Source organism: Colius striatus, chromosome 1 (genome assembly GCF_028858725.1).
Source record: "Colius striatus isolate bColStr4 chromosome 1, bColStr4.1.hap1, whole genome shotgun sequence".
Classification (NCBI taxonomy): domain Eukaryota; kingdom Metazoa; phylum Chordata; class Aves; order Coliiformes; family Coliidae; genus Colius; species Colius striatus.
Window position 1 is genome coordinate 130,486,442 of NC_084759.1, and position 17,562 is coordinate 130,504,003.

At 40.1% G+C, this 17,562-nt stretch overlaps 1 protein-coding gene across 5 annotated transcripts in view; it reads left to right on the forward strand.

Moving 5' to 3' along the window:
- FAR2 (fatty acyl-CoA reductase 2) overlaps positions 1–17,562 on the forward strand; it is a 158,121-nt gene that overhangs the window by 105,102 nt on the left and 35,457 nt on the right. For all 5 annotated transcript variants that reach the window (XM_062007327.1, XM_062007335.1, XM_062007308.1 and 2 more), the window contains exons 3-4: positions 12,690–12,865; positions 15,438–15,617. In XM_062007327.1, the coding sequence (XP_061863311.1) occupies positions 12,690–12,865; positions 15,438–15,617 (356 nt within the window). The remainder of the gene's footprint in view (positions 1–12,689; positions 12,866–15,437; positions 15,618–17,562) is intronic.

Sequence of the window (17,562 nt, forward strand, 5' to 3'; positions counted from 1 at the left end):
GCTGCAAAAATGAATCTGAAAACAGTGTATCTCTGAAGTCAGAGGAATACATACTTGAAATGGCCATTAGCCCACATACTACTGAAGAATCCGAGACACAAGTTCACCATTAGGTCATGTGCCACCACAGAGATAATTTTCTGCAGCTGTAGCACAGGGATACTTTCACTTTTCTGCTTGGGCACCCCATCTAGCTCCTCAGGTGATTACAAATTGCATGTAGTACTTGGGATCCCAAAGATGTGGAGAGTGGTATTGCAAGTACCAGAAAAAAGTACTGCAAAAGGAAAGCACAGAGGAAGGTGAGGGACCAAGAGATTGTGAAAATCCCTCCATCACAGCTGTAAGTTCAGTGGGGAGTCTGTTCATGCTTTCATAATTCCCTCAGATTGGCAGGGATGACACCATGAAGTAATTCGAGAAACTCTTTAAGATCATAATATACCAGGGGTCTTGCCATTTTCCCATACAGCTGTGAGAACCTGTGTCATGAACTGAGCACAGAAAGTCAGAGAACACATAGGTCAGTGTTTTCTCAGCCTAAGTGTTTTGGAGCCTGTGAAGTGCAAGTATCATTTGATAGGAGGATGGAGACAAAGACTAGTTGGTGGGAGCCTGAGCATCCATCTGAAGGTGAGGTGAAGGCTGTCCCATTTGGTTAAAGGGTAGAGTTGGTCTTTCAGTCCCATGAGCCAAAGGTGGTAGTTGTGTGTTGATTTATGAGTCTGACTCTCCACTTCAGGTTGCAAGCTTGAAGCATAACTAAATTAAGAGGCTATGATGTTTTTAAATTAAGCCATACACTAAGAGACTAATAAGGCGATTATATGATAATTAATCTAAAAGCCCACACAACTATAAATCTAATAATTATTATTCTTAAGTCTTACGAATCACACCCAACTGCTATTGAATTACAACTCTATCTCTCTTCCTACTGTAAGTCTACCTCTCCTTTTTCCACACTTTTTCTCACACCAACTCTTTTCAGGCAAAGATATGATGGAAGCTCTGTCAGGTTGTCCAATAGACATCCCTCTAGCATCACTGTGGACTTGAATGCAAAGGTCAGCTTCATCACCATCTGTAGGTCTTCACACTCCAACTGACAAAAAAATCCTGTTCTCCTTTATTCTTTACCTGATTTTATATCTTATCTCCCAATTTTCTATTTCTGGATATGTCCTTTCACCACCATTGTATCTCTCTTTCTCCATCCAAACTCCTCTCAAATAAACAACCTTTTCCAATTACTTTTTTCCTAGTTGGTCCCATTTCTGCTGCATCCCTATCCAAATTTATTGGATTTTTTTCAGTACTGTACTGCAATCTTGACTTTGTATGGTATTATTTAATTGGGTGTCTGCATACACATGACTTTGGAAGAGTTTGTATCCCAATTCTTCCTTACCAATGTGCAGTTTGTGCTGGCATCATATTATTTACTATGTAAACTCACCAAGACAATTTTCTTTTTATTTTTGCCTTGACTCTTCTACCTATTTGCAACTAACCACTCACAGTTTCTTGTCTCATGCGTACCACAGCACCAGAGTAACACATTTTCACATTCGGGTTTTGTGCTCATGCAGCCTTGTTGACTTCAAACAGTTTTAATCACTTTCCTCATTTCCACTAGAGGTCTTACCTAGCATTAAGGCTCCATCAGGACCTCCTGCTTGCACCTTATCACTCTGTAGTAGTAGTGTCTAGAGAAAGCTGTATGCTCTGAAGATGCTAACTTTACATTCAGTGTAGTTTAGGACAGATCTTTAAGCACTGAGGGTTTGGTTTTTTCTCCCAGGGAGTGAGGGAGCTTTGGCACAGGCTGCTCAGGGAGGATGTGGAGTCTACTTCTCTGGAGGTTTTCAAAACCCACCTGGATGCATTCCTGTGTGACCTGATCTAGGTGGACCTGCTTGAGCAGGGGGTTGGACTACATGATCTCTAAAGGTCCCTTCCAACCCCTACCATTCTATGATTCTATAATTCTATTATTGATGTACTGTCTATACTGAAAATAGCAGAACAAATGGAGACTTAATGTAGAACTGAGTTATATTTCTCTCAGTTAAATATATAATTAGGATGTGTAGCCTCATGTAAGTAGTATTTGAGGAACATTGTGCATTTCTTACTTGTGAAACCACTGTATGGGATCAGAGGTGCATTTCAGTATGGGTAGTTAGTTGTGGTATGTTCTGCTTGTTCGGAGAACCACTCCTTCAGCCAGGGTTTTTCACCAGTAGATTAAAGCATTAAAGTCACTTACAACTTCATAGCACTAGGGGCAAGGACACAGGCTCATTAACAGTAATCCCTACTCAGACAGATGGGGAGACTTTTGTGTACAAACAACTTATTGTTCAACCCTGTTGCTCATTATGGTGACACATGGGCAAATGATCTGTTACACCTGAAGCATAATTAGCCCACATGCTCACTTTTCTGCCATGTATGGACTGGCTAGCATTAAAATTAATTGATGAAATCTAGATTTAGAAGCCAAGGCAGGGCATGCAGAAGGTACAAATCATATTTCACTTTACCTGAACTCTCCTCTTTGGTCTCCATTGGGAGGAGTATGAGCTGAAAGTACACCTACAGAGAAAAATTTTCTATTAGTGGGCGTACAATATTTGGGATATTTTGTGAGTGAGATGAAAACTGCATATCGGTGTGAATGATGTCTTAAGTCACAGATCCTCTGATGAGGAAGTTATAACTTTATGGCTTTAGCTAGAACAATTAATAGGCATGCCAGAGATGGTGAGTCAGGCTTGTAGTGCTTGATTACCCTTCAACACTCTCTGAAAGATGCCAGAGTAAGCTAAAACATGAGCCTGGCTTAAGGACACTTGATATGACTTTCCTGATCCTCTTTAAAATGTATATGTGTTTCCTTCTATACAAAAATAAGTCTGGATTTCTCTACCATTAAAAGAAAAAAAAAAAAAAGAGAGAGAAAAAGAAGAAAAAAAGGAAGTGAAACTCCTACTTGACTGCATAGAAAATTCACTCTTACCTTTTACTGCCTTAAAAAGTAAAAGTCTTGCAGGGCACATGAAACATCATCTGGCTTGCCTCTTACCATCAGCCCTGTCAGAGCATTCTAGCCAAGTGCAATGGCAGTGTAGAGAGAAAATTTTCACATGGTATAACTGAGCCATCTGTGGCAACTCTCTGATCTTTGTACCGGGAAGTGAGGAACAGCTGCTCCTGGTAGAAGTGTTACTATTACAAATCTGACGTTAAATGGCCCTCTTAACAGGTACCATTATTCTGAAACAAGATTACAGATGCTGCTTGATGAGACCCAAGCTAGTGGAAAAGGGAGTGCACATGCCAAAAAGCTAGTATGGATTTCATGGGCCAGATTTGCCTTTTCCTTACATCAGGATAATTTGACACAGCTCAGTGAGTCTGCTTCTTTCTTTTCTTATACGCATACCAAGAAGAAGTGAATTTTAAGAGTGTTTACTACGAGCAGGACCAATTTATCCAAGCACTGCCAAAAGTGGTCTCAAATACAGAAAGCAGTCCATATTTTGTATTACATGCAGAGATTGGATTCAGAGAGAATGTCTGTGCTGTGAATCCAACTGTCAGGCTTGCATACAGGCTTCTGCCACCATTTTTTAAGGGTTTCCATAGATTCTTCTGAGAACTGGCCATAACCAGAGGCATTGATTGCAGCTAATCTCTGGTAAGAGCCATTCTTGCAGAGCCACACAGTGTTGTAAGTATGTGGACAGTATTTGGACAGATGGTTCTATCTTCTTAAAGAAGTTTTTAAGTCCCTAAGCTGAAGGCTTCTTGGATGGAAATCAAGGATTACTTGTAACTCTCTGCTTCCTTGCTTGCTTGGAATAGTGACACTACAGAAAATCGGTTTATAATGTAATGGTTAAGTCACCCTTTCTTAGATATTTTCTTAGAATCTGAACTAGATTTTTCTTCACTGGATTTGACCTCTTTATCACAAGTGCGTTCACTTCTTGTAGTGTCCCTGCTCTTCCTATTAGTATCATAAATTTCATTACCTTCTGAACATCTAGTAATTTTTCAATTTGTTTACTTACTGTGTGTACTGTATGTAGACTTACTGTGAGAATGTGATTTTAGTTAAGTGAGAGCAAGGAAAAGGAGCAGGTATTTGACAGGCTGAAGTACTTGGGCTTAGTCCTTTTCTTTTAAGCAAAAGTTAAAAAATTACATTGCCATGGTGAACATTGGAAAAATGTGTGTGAAATGGCATAAGAAGGCTGAAATATTTGTATTGGACATAAGCACAAAAAAAAAAAAAAAGATTAAATGAGAATTTGTCCTAGGTAAACACAAAACTTCTGTGTTTAAATGATTGTACTGTCTGACAATATCCATAAATTGAATGTTCTTGGAATGAATTTCAGGCACTAAGACCAACTGACATGAAATGACTTGCACTCATGCCATTAAACTTTCTTACTTTCCAAAACACCATGGCCACATCTGGGATATTTGCTGGGAAAAGCCCCTGTCTCAGGCAAACTCTTTATTTGTGACTAGGGACTTGTACATCTTTCTGGTGGTTGGTTCAGATCAAAATTGTGCTAAGACCCTTCTAACAGTGGAACAATACAGAAGAAAGAGTTCCAGTTCCCAGGGCATAACTTGGCACAGTTTAATTTCCACGTATAGATATTTTCACAGGCTCTCTTGGGTAGTGGAGGTTCCACAGAAGGCTCTTAATATTTGCCTGCTCTGCACACCTCGGAATCTTCTAGTGTGGTTTATGCTAGAAGAGCAACTTACTCTTCTACTGTACTTATTTCTCACATGTCCAGCTCTCCACTCTTGAGTGCTATCTCACTACAGTGTTTAAAATATTTTGGATTTTTGGAGTAGCTTTGAATATCTGATGGATTTGTCTTGATTTTCTTCACTTCTGTCATGTAGAACATCAAAGGACTTCTACATCCCTTACACTTTTAGTCCAGGTGAATTTTGGTGCCCATGTTACCTGTGATTCTCTTCATGATGGCATTCCCTCCTTTATCCCTCAGAAAGAGATCAGGAATCTTAAATAAGTGTAAGTGCAGGACATCCACCTTAGGTTGCCACAACTGCTGCAGTCATTGTTTTGGAAGAGGTCTTTGGAAGAGCTCAAGTTCAGAGCGGAGTATCCCAAGACTTTCCCAGATGTACTTACACGAGTTGCAGGGCCCAGATACATCCGCAGAGTTGTCCTTGAAACTAAATTTTGACTTGTGTACCAGCACTGTGTGTTATACAGATTATGTGTTGGTTGCCTCAGCTGTATCTGTGAGACAGCCAATGTGACTGGTTATCATCTTTGGAAACAACATCGTAGCAGAAGGGCCCTCAAGATCTGACTGGTTGAATGGCTCTAGTCATTAAAATCCCTCAGTGACTTTTTGGCATAGCTTTTTTTTTCACTAAAAAGTAACACTAGTGAGCTACTGTGTGATCTAACACAGAGACACTGCAAGGCAGACCCCAAGACTTCTGTGGGACTCACTCAGTTGTAGCCATCAGAGGATATGATTGTTGTTACAAACAAGGATTGCTACATGGAGTTGATTGGAGCTGATTGTGTTATGCTGGGTCAGCTGTTTTCCAGATGGCTGAGGATGTCATTTTGCTGTATTTCATCTGTGATGGCCACCTTTTTTTCACATCATTCCATCCTGTGAAGCTTCACAACTCTTCTGCAGCCAGGAGTGTATCTCACTCATTTGGAGCACTGCACTGTCTTTTTCCTGTCTGTATGATCTAATGAGCCAGCCATACCTGCTCAGCCAGATGTGTAGTTGTGGGTAGCTTTGTCTGATCTGCCTCTCCCTACTAAGGCTCCCTCCCTGTGAAAGGAAGACATATCTGAAGCTTTGCAGCTGCTGCCTACATGTGATCCCCTCACTAACCCAAAACCCCACTCCACATCATCTACATGATTATATTCACTGAACTTATCTTTTCAGAGAGGACGAACTTCAGAGTTCTGTACCTGTGATATATAATGTGTTTTAATGCAATTATAAGTGAGAATGCATTAGAGATCATATTATCTAGCTGCTATGCCAGTCTCCGTAGATGGCTAAAAATCAACTTGATTTTTCCCAGATACTTTCAAATGAGGAAATAATTTTTGATTATTTCTTTAAATGTCTTTCAAAATCTTTCTCAATAATTTCTTTAAACATTTCCAAGAAGTAGACATCTGTGCTTGGCACAGCCTTTACTTCTGTCTGGTTAGCCTTGCCCAAACAAATGTGGCAGTGAGACTTCAAAGATCTGTAATTAAGGCAATGGGCATAGAAAAGCAGACTCAGATCCTATGTCTGGATAACTCTGCACTTGTCAACATTTCCAAGTATACACTGTGATTCTCTAAGTAATCACTAGTGAATTCTGTATGGCAGGAGTTGAGAAAGAGGAGATAGACAGGACTCTCTAGCCAAATGCTCCTCCCATCCTTTGGCAACTGACTCACCTTGCACCTATGCCCACATTGGGGCATAGCTATAGAGGGTGGATTAGAAGGAAAACAGTTCTGGAAAATGCATGGGAAGAAACATGTTGAATGGTTCATTGTAGGAAAAGCTCCAAGTGTTAGCATTTTCTTTCTCTGCACTTGTTTCTTTCCCTGTTTTAAATGTCAAGCATACAACTAAATGCTGACAGTGATATCTAAGTACTACACAGGGGCACAAGAAACGTCTGTGATGAATGTAAAAAACCCCACGTTCTGTCTGTGACTTGTCCACCCACCTATCTGATGTTGCTGGAGACCACAAAAAGCTTTTCCATGTCTGTCAAGTCCCCAACGCTGCTGTGTACGATGCCTGTCCCTGAAAGAGTGCCTTTTACTCTTACAGTTTAACTTACACGGAACCGAAGTATTCTTGCTTAGAAAACAGCAGGCTCTCTCAGCAGACAATTTTCAAGGAAATTGGCCATTTAAAACCATATCCTAAGTAGCTGGCTATACATATTACCCTTAGCTGACCTGTATTAAATTTACTGTCAGTCATCTCTTTGCTTCTGTAGTCTTTATCTTTAAATAATCAGCTGTTTTGTTTACAAGATGTTGGTCATGGGTACAGTATTTCCACTACATTAGCTCTACTCAGGGGAAAGTAATAGCTCTAGATTGAGGCATAAGCCATTTGTTTTTTTATAATGAGGAACACTCCACTGCATGCTTTTTAACTGATCAGATGAATTATGCTTTATTTGCCTTGAGAAGAATCATACTTAAAAGCAGCTTTCTGAAGAGGAAATGAAGCAGAGTGCATGAGGGGAAAAAGGAGTCTATCCCCATTAATGCTGCCTGAGCTGTGTTTTCACACATTTATTGCTTGAGCATTCCTGATACTTATTGCTGAAAAAGTACCAGGCTGAAAATTAATTACAGGCTAATTACTTTATGTCAAGAAGCTGCTCAGCTATTTCTCTAATTTCCTACAATGGCAATCCTAAAAGTAGTTGTGTACCTTCCTCCCTTGAAGACTATATTGGAGGATTTTATCAGTGGCAAACACAACTGGGATAAGCCCTTTCATCAGAAGAAAACTGCAGAGATCAGATCTTTTTTAAAGAGCTATTTGCATAACTTCGGTAGCTTTGATAGTTTAATTTTGCAGCTAAATCCATATGGATATATCCATAAATGGATAATCATATCCATTTATGATACTGCCATTGAAATCACGGGTGTTACTCTGTGAATCTATAGATAGGCTGTTCCCTAGCATTTATACAGCAATGCTCTGTTCAGAAGAGGTATTTCAAACATACCATGATGGTTTACCCTATGGCCTGTGTGTTGTTTAGAATAAAGTTTGTTTCCTCACAGAAGCCATTCAAGCTTATAGTCTCCTGAATTATGCTAAGTAATCCTTTCCATTTCTTTATCTGAAAGGATGGAGGGGTTTTGCCTTTTTTTTTTTAATTGAATTCTCTCAATCTCATTCTTCTCAGTAGTTCTTCATGTATGAGGTTCATTTGGGGAATTCCTTGATTTTTCTCTCATTTAAATGTTCTCATGCGGTAATACCTTGAAATGTGCATACTGTGATTGAAGTTAACATCTTTTACTACCCCTCCTAGAGAAACCTAATATCCCAACACCTATTAAACGTACCTGCCCCCACCCTGCACCAGAGAAGACCATTTTTTATTGGTCTTAGCAAAAAAATAAATTAAAAGTGACAGCATCTGGTTAAAATAGTGTAATTAGGATACCTTGACTGATCATTGGGTTTTTCTGCTACGGAAGGAAAAAAGGATACTTTTCTAAGCCACACTTAAATGCACTCTTGATGCTTTCTGCGTCAGTCACCAAAGCATTTGTCACTGGTCCAGCAGAGAGAAGGCTGTGAGTGCTGTAGCTGAAGAAGCAGTTTGTTGCAGAAAGGAGCCACAGCAAGTTACAAACTCCTCTGATAACGTGGTGAAGAGCAGTAGCCCACCTTCACCACAGATTGTATTGCTGGGACATGTTTATTCAGCACTTTGAAGATGAATCCTTCACATCAGTGGAGAGCACAAGAAGTAGATAACGTTACCAAGCAATCAGAAGTGCTTTCTCTCCTACTTATGTTTCTTGATGAAGTGCCATCCTGCACAGTGCCTGGTACTATGTTGGCTTTTTAGGGGTGAGGACTGATAGGTCTATAAAAGGAAAGAATACCCAGGCTTCTTTGAAAGGCAAGTTCCTCACTCATTCAAGTTCCATTCAAGTGGCTGAAGCACACTACTTTTCAGTAATTTGCATTTGCTTCATTGAAAATGTTTCCTGAGGAAAATACAAAGCCTTTGGCATCTTGCAATGTTCAGTGGTTCCTTTATTTTTCAGCTGTGATCTTCCATAGATGTGCAATTTACCTTTCCTTTCAGGTATTTATATCTTTGTGGTATGGAACAATTTCTGATTGATAGATCGATGGGCAGGAATATCTCTGAACTATTACATGCTTTAAGGCAAAAGTATAGAACACAGAGAGTTCCAGATGTCCTTTGGGAAGGGAGGCCAAAGCTTAAGTGGGCAGGAATAGAGAAAGAGGTACCCATCAAATACACTCAAATGTAATGTTGGGAGAAATTCTAGAAGTCCCATTTTCATAATAAATGCTTGACAATGTGAACTGAAATCACACAGATTATTGCTGTAAATGGGACTTGTCTGATTATAACAAGAAAAAAATCGGTGAATTCCAAAGTGAAGTTCTCACCTCTGTTGAGGAATAGGGCAGCCTATGCAGAAGCCTGTTTCAAGGATTAAAGTCAGAATAGTAGCTATTAGGTTCATGCATTCTGTTTTCATCAGGGCAGCAGTGCCGCTTCTGGAATGCATTAAGATACCCAAAAAGTCACTGAAAATGGCATATTTTGTTAATGATTTTCCTCAGTTTAATTAATATCAGACACCATTGATCAAGTTGAAGGCAAGCATCTTTGCTTTCTCTTCACTGTTATTTTGTGGTATTTAATATATCACCTTTGGGGTATTGCTGATTTGGTCAGTATTTTCATGTGGTTCCAACAGTACAGCATGTCAGCCCACTTTTATGCATTGAATATATTTTGTACCATCAAGTGACTTCTAGAAAGAAGCGACAGAGTAATACTTAGGCCTCATGAAGTTATTATGGATTCATTATGTTCTGGGTAAGATAATCACAACTTTGAGGTGCAGTTATTGTTTACCTGCAGATTAAGCATCATCGTTATGTTAAGCATGCCTTAAGCTATAGGAAACGGTATAGAGTAAGCTGCATTTGTGTGTCTTTAAATCTTCTTGCACTTTCCTGTAAAATATTGACAAGTCTGAAATCTTCAGCTACCATGAAAGAGACAGCAGACTTTTATTAAACAGCTGCTCTTGGTATCTGATTTAATGGTGTCGTGGTTTGGCCCAGCTAGCACAGAAGCACCACAGCAGTCTCTTGCTCGGTGCCCCCCATTCACCCCCAACCCTCGTTAGGATGGCAGAGGCCCCAGCAAAATATGAGCAAAAAGATTAACAAGGTTGTTGTGGATTAAGACAAGGGCAGGGAGGGCTCGCTGCCAATTACGGTTCCGGGCAAAACAGACTCCAGTACTCAACTTAGAGAGGAAAGGAGGAAAGTTTATTCTACTACCTACAAGAAACAGAATGGAATAAAAGCAAAAAGAGAGCAGCATGATGAGAAAATTACAACCAGCACTTTTAATATCTCCCTCTCCCATCCCTCCTTTCTTCCTGAGCCCAGCTCACTGCTCCCGATATCTCTACCTCCTCCCCACTCAATGGCTCAGGGGGGCAGGGAGTGGGGGATGTGGTCAGTCTCTCACAGATGGGCTCTGCCGCTTCTCTCTTCTCAGATGAGGATGACTCCTGGCATTCTTCCCCTGCTCCAAGATGGGGTCCCTCCCACAGGACACAGTCCTTAATGAACTTCTCTGGTGCGGGTTCTTCCCAGCAGGTGCGGCTTCTGCCGATACAGGGTCCCTCACATGGGACACAGTGCTTAGTGAATATCTCTGGAGTGGGTGCTTCACTACAGTTGCAGTTTCTGCAGATGTAGAGTCTCTGCTTCGGGACACAGCCTCTTCTGTCCATAGTTTTAATGAACAAAATCACTGTTTCTAAAGAAAAGTCATTGGCATTTGCGTTCCTACACTCCAGCTGATTGTCACCAACATCTTTGTCCACGATTAGCTTTCTCTGTCTAGAAATCTGTTCTCTGTACTAGACTACATTGCTGAAGAATGCATGTAGTTGAGAGTAATGAAGTGATATTATCAAGTCCTAATTTCTGTTGACTTGCTCAGGTTCCAGGTTTCTGAAGGACGTGCAGCGGTGTGTTAAAATAAAATACATGAAGTCAAGTATAGAGTGTGCTGCATAGTGGGGAAGGCTAATGATTTTCTTATCACTTCTTCATCCCTAAGAACACCAAGGTTTATCTAGATAAGCAAAAAGATGGTAATCTCATAGTCAAAAAATAAAATATTGCTATTAGTATAGATTTAATGTTTCATATGTCTTTTTACTATGTTTAATTTATGTCACACAATTTCTGTTCTTACACAAGCACAGAGCAAATCAAAGATAGAACAATCTCCAGGAAAATCAAAGGCCATGATGGTAAAGAGATTTACAGACTCGGTGTTACTGGTAAGCTACAGAGTAGAGAAAGCATCCAGAAACTACAGAGCTACTGAGGAGCTGGCTGGCCCATCCTCCTGCCTCAAAGTAGGTTCGGCTATTCCGTGCCTTTCCTGGCAGTGCTTATCTGGATACTTCTTAAATACATCCAAAAGCAGTGGATCCAGCATCCATCAGCAATCTGTCACAGTAGTCATTAGTCAGTAGTCTAATTACTTTTGAAGTGTGGTTATCCTTTGCAGTCTAGATGATAGGTCTTCAGATCCCACAGCCTCTCTCTTCTGTTTATAGTTTCTACGTTTCTTGTTGTCACTCAAAAGGGAGGAGCTTTTTGGATCTAATTGTTACTACTAACTGAAGTTGTTCAGATACAATAATGATAGCCAGCAATACAAAACCCTTAGAACAGATGTTTCTAAAGGTTAAGATGATTTTTTCAAGTCCTACTCAAGCAAACTCACATAACATTTTGGAATTCAAGCTTCATCTTATTTGCCTGCAAGATTTAACAAATAAAAAGTCTCCAGGCAGAACTTGCAGTAGCTGACTGCTTTCATGTCACACGCAGAACTGCATTGTTATACTGTTATCAGTGAAACTGGAAAAATGGAAATTGCTTTTTGTCCCATAGGTGCATTTCAGGTGATGGAAGTAATGATTTCCTTTAAGAAGGTTTATCTTGCCATCTTGATCTTAGGCAAAGCAGGGTGCCAAATGCTGGTTTTGGATAAGTCATCAGACAGGACAATATATGAAAATAATAAAGATTGTTTTAGTGAGCAGATGTACTATTTGTCATTCTGCAGAAGACTGGGCAGAAAACGTGTATTGGAAAGAGCTGTGGATCATAGTCCTAGGGGAAAAAAACAACCAACCAAACAAACAAACAGGTCTGGAAGATAGCTTGAGAAGCCAACTAGCTGCACACTTGTCCAGACATGCAAAACTGATGGTGGTAGTCAGCAGCTTTAGCAATGTGAGTTATTGAGATCTCCCATCTTTCCATCTCAAAAGCAGAAAGACTCATCTGACGTGAACAAAGAGTGACAGTAGGCAAGGAGCAGCATAAGGAAGGGGAGGAAAATGTTCCCTGTTCCCCTCCTCTCAAGTTCTTTGTAGAACCATCAAGAAAATTGCTTGAGTCCAATGCTTCACAGGCTTTCCCAGTCCATACTGTGCCCTCCACTTTAGCTTCTGTTACAGTCCCGCAAGCCACCCTAGAGTGTGGTTGCAGGAGATGTGGAGATACAGGGATTTCAGTGGCTGTTCCAGTAAATGTACAGAGAAGATTCATTCATTTCTTCAGCGAAATGTGTTACCTCCTGTATTTTTGTTGTTTCCTGTGTGGAGTTTTCCCATGGGAGGGAACAAATGAATCACCCATTGTATCATCTCCCCTGTGTCCTTCCTCTGGAAGAACCAGTCATTCTCTTTTGTGCTAATTTCATGAATTGATATAATGAGACTGGCTACTAATCAGAGTGATCTCAGTAGCCTAATTCTGTACCTGATCTCTCTCTCTTTGTGCTTTAAGGTCTTTGACAGGGTCCGAGAAGATTGCCCTAATTTCTACGAGAAGATTAAGCCTATTAATGCTGAACTCACTCAGCCCAAGCTGGCCATCAGTGCTGAAGATGAGGAAGAGCTTCTAAGCCGGGTGAATGTTGTCTTCCACTGTGCAGCAACAGTTCGCTTTGATGAACCCCTGAAGTATGTCCTGCTTTCTGTATTTGCTAAGCATGATTCAGAACACACAATAGCCCATAATACACCACTCAGTGCATCCTCGTGTAGCTGCAGTGATAATTCTCCATTCATATTTTCATGCTACATGTGGTCCTGTGCTCAACGTGTAATGTAAATTCTCTGAAAATGTCATGTGCATGTGTTTGTCAAAAGTGAAGCATCTTGGCAGATTTCCATGGGAGCAGAGGGAAGTACTGTAAGCTTGGGTTGTACTACAGTAAGGGAGTTAAGTATGTTTGTCTCTAGAGCTAGTGTTAATGGCCTTTCTTTGTCACTGAGTAACTGAAGCAGGAAATATGTTAAGAAAATAGCCTATCACGAGTTTTAAAATACCCAACACTCAGAGTAATTAACAGTTTACAATAAATGCTCAGTTTCTGAAGGAGCTCCTTGGGGAGTGAGTGTCCAAGCAGACTTTCCATTAATAAAGAAGAGCGGAAATCAGTCACTAAAGCAAGATTAGATGTGTAAGTGCTTCTATGCAAATCGTAAATGTCAACAAACTCAAGTGGATGTTCTGGATTACCAGATCTTCATAGTTTTTAGGCAAAACACTGATGCTGTGAGAGCAGAAAACACAATTATAAACATCAGTCAGTCTTCATTTGCTCATAGCCATGTTAGATAGTTATCCACTGTGTCTACCAGAAATAATTGCTTTTCTGTAACAACTAATTAGAGAACTTGCCAGAAGGGAACAACTCCATAACTTAATCGTGAGCCATGTGTAGAATCTGACTCAAGATATAATGTAACAATGGACTGCACTGCATTAATAGCTATAAATGTTCTCAAATCTGTACATAAATGAAAATACTATAAAAATACATCACAGTGGCATGTAACATTGAAGGGAAACTGTATTTTTAATAATGAGAATAGCTAGAAAGAAGTTAAAGCAGTCACTTGATTGAAGGCAGTGTGGCAACTATTTCAAGGCTGATTACATATCATCTGTCAAAATCAGATCAAGGAAACAGAATGAGGAAAATCCAAAACGATTAAAAAGCAAAACATGAGAAGTTATTAAAATCAAATTACTCCTGTTTGAATTAGTAAAAAAGTCCTTGCCAGATAAATGTGAAAGCACAATATTGCACTTCAAGTGAAAGTTTTGAGTGGCAATTTGCTAATGACACACATAAAAAAGTATTTTTTAAATGCAGGAGAGGCCCAAAGTCTACCACAGAATATGAAGAGACAGTTGATAAGAGAGATGCAAAAACAGTGCTATCAAGATACTAGAAAAGCAGCACAGAGAAACTAAATGAATTACTGACATCAGCATGCAGCACACTTAGGGAATTCTCCAGATGGAACTCTTGAGGGCAGAAATCTGAGAAACTATGTTGTATTGAAATATTAGTAGATGTTTTAATATAAATAGAAAAAAAAAGAATAACAAATCACTAGGGTTAGATAATATTCCCCTAGAAGGCAAAAGAAACTCTGAATGTCTTATCAGAAATCCATGCTGGGCCTGTATTCTGAGTGCAATTCTGTTCATCCCCTCTCAGAAGGGATACATTCTAGTGGAAATGTACATGGAAGAGTAACTTTAATATGAAGGAAAGCTAAAGAAGAAGTATTTATCTTGCTAGAAGGGCAGGAATAAATAGAAATTGTTAGGAAATGCTATGCTTTAATATCAGCATGCTAAAAAAAAAATCAGTCTCTCTGGCTTTAGATACTGTGATTTAAACATTAATCATACTCTTAACTGCTGTTTTCATTCCTTTGGACTATTTACAGTTTCTCTTCAACCTTGGTAGAAGTAATTGCTTCAATGTACACTGTACTTGAGAGAATTATTCATAATCTTGTATGTGTCGTTGAAAGGTTCCACTCCAGGGCTGAACAGATTGCTTAGTCTTTTCCCTTCTGTGCAGGAAAATGTCTGTTTTTCCTATACAAAGCATGCAACAAAGTTGAATGTCTGTTTGCAGAGATCCGTTGCAGATAATCTCTAGAACAACTTCTAGCTATGCTGTGTACTTCAAGGTCAACCTTACTAACCAGGACTCTTTTATACTTATCAGTTCTTCACTCCATTCCTTGGGAATTTGAGCTGTTATCTCTAATTGTGTCTTCTTTCAGAATGAATCTGTTTTTTTCTGGGCCCAAGGTTCCTTTGCTGATTACTGAATCCATGTGTTTATCTGCTTTAGCAGTGATCCCTTAAGGATAAAGGTGAATGGGTAACTGTAGAAACCATAATGCCTCAGTAGACACATGTGTTGGAAGTATTTGTTCCAGGAAGGAGTGGCAAATGTGTCACAGGTAGAGATGTTAGTGAAGGATTATTTTTAGTTGACTAAAAATATTTCAGAGACATTCTGTCACCAGAATGGCAAATCCAAACAGCATTGCTCTGAAAGCTGGTTTAGCCCTTGCATTTCATTGAAACTTTCTGCCCTGCTGTGACCCCTTTTCATCCTTTGCTTGCATGTTCACGATTTGGGGTTTGGACTGCGCTCAGCTTTGATATATCCTTTCCAGTGAAATGCATTTTGTTTCTTTCCCCTGCCCTCTCCAGGCATGCCGTGCAACTGAATGTAATGGGCACCCAACGTCTCCTAGAGCTGGCCCGGCAGATGCAGAACCTCGAGGCCTTCGTTCACCTCTCTACCGCCTATGCAAACTGTGTCCGGAAATGCATAGACGAAGTCATCTACCCACCCCCAGCTGAACCCAAAAAGCTCTTCGATTTAGTAGAGTAAGTAGGACCGGCATCACTTCTTCCGATGGTGGCTTTTGCTTTGTGCTGCAGAAGAGCTCTGAGTTGTTCATCTAACTTTTTCTGTGGGATTTCTGTCCATAGTTGCTCTTTATTACTATACAGCCTTGTCTGTACATACCATGCCAGCCAGCACTGCTGGCCATAATAAGAGTGAGACCAAGGAAAGAGAGAGCTTTCATTCTAAGTGATTTTGGAGGGTACTTTCCACAGAATGTCATCTAATAACTCTGTATTTTTTCTTGAAGCTAACTTTACTGAGGTTTTTTTTACAACAGAACAAATAGAGACTCTGTTTTGGAGTCTGCAGAGCTGCTGAAGTTACACTTCACAAACATTTGATTGATTTTAACAATGTTTTTCCAAATACTAAGGTGTTAGAAAATAGTATAACCCACGCGTTATAATCCTGTGATTTCAGTTACCTCTAAATTTTTCCATGCACCATTTTTAAAAAGACTGTGGGATTTCATTGAATACGTTACACACAATGCATTTGCTATCAGGAATGGAGTTGTGATGCTTCTTTCTACCTTAGTAAGTACTGAAATTTTCCATATACATTATACTCATTTCTTTATCTCTTCAGATTCCCAATGTTGTTTCCACTTTTAGCAATCCTATGGTATTAAACAGGAGTTCTATGAAGTTGAGTCAGAAATGGACTGTTTTAGAAAGAGGTCAGTGTTGAGAATCCAAGGCTTTGAGGGAACAACAAAAAGGCTTGTTTAACTCTATTTACCAAAATGAAGAATAATTAGAAAGAATAAAAAAATCTGCTCATAAAGGCCCCAGGACACCCAGGGCCCTTAGAAGTATTTTCCCACAGCTGTAACTTTGTTTTAATTTATTTTCTAGTGGTATTCCACTTGTGTGATATAAGCAACCGACCTGTAAACTAGCAACCCAAAGAGAAGTTATAAAATCTTTCCTCTCCTTGATTTAGGGTGATAGGAGATGAGACGAATTAGTGTTCAGCAGGAGAACCACTCAGGCTTTGTACTGAAAAATTGTTTGCCCAAAATAATAATTTGACTACTCTAGAAAATTTAATACAAATTAATGTTGGGGTTTTTTAATTTTTTTCAGTAGCCCATATTTGTGGATGCATTTACTTACAGGTAGCAGTCGTCTATCATTTATCATTTGTTCAGCAAATCATAGAATCATAGAATCACAGAATGGTAGGGGTTGGAAAGGACCTTTAGAGATCATCTAGTCCAGCCCCCCTGCAGAAGCAAGTTCACCTAGATCAGGTCACATAGGAACATGTCCAGGTGGGTCTTGAAGACCTCCAAGGAAGGAGACTCCACAACCCTCTGCGCAGCCTGTGCCAGGGCTCCCTCACCCTCACAGTGAAATAGTTTTTTCTTATATTTAAGTGGAACTTTTTGTGTTCCAACTTCATCCCATTACCTCTTGTCCTGTTGCTGGCTAGTATAGAAAAAAGGGATGTCCCAACCTTCTGACACCCACCCTTTAGATATTTATAAATGTTAATAACATCTCCCCTCAGTCTCCTCTTCTCCAGACTAAACAGCCCCAGTTCCCACAGCCTTTCCTCATATGAAAGATGTTCCAGTCCCCTGATCATTTTGGTGGCCCTGCACTGGACTCTCTCCAGTTCTCTGTCCCCCTTGAGCTGAGGAGCCCAGAACTGGACACAGGACGCCAGATGCCTCACCAGGGCAGAGTAGAGGAGGAGAAGAACCTCCCTTGACCTGCTGACCACACTCTTTTTGATGCGTCCCAGGATGCCATTGGCCTTCTTGGCCACGAGGGCACATTGCTGGCTCAATGGAGCATGATAAAAACATATGAAATGCTCTAGTGCACTAATGCATTGGGCAGCATGACCCTATGTTTTGCTCTTAATGGTAGTACCTGGGAGATGCTGTTCAGGGTAACTGTGTTCAGGGTTCTG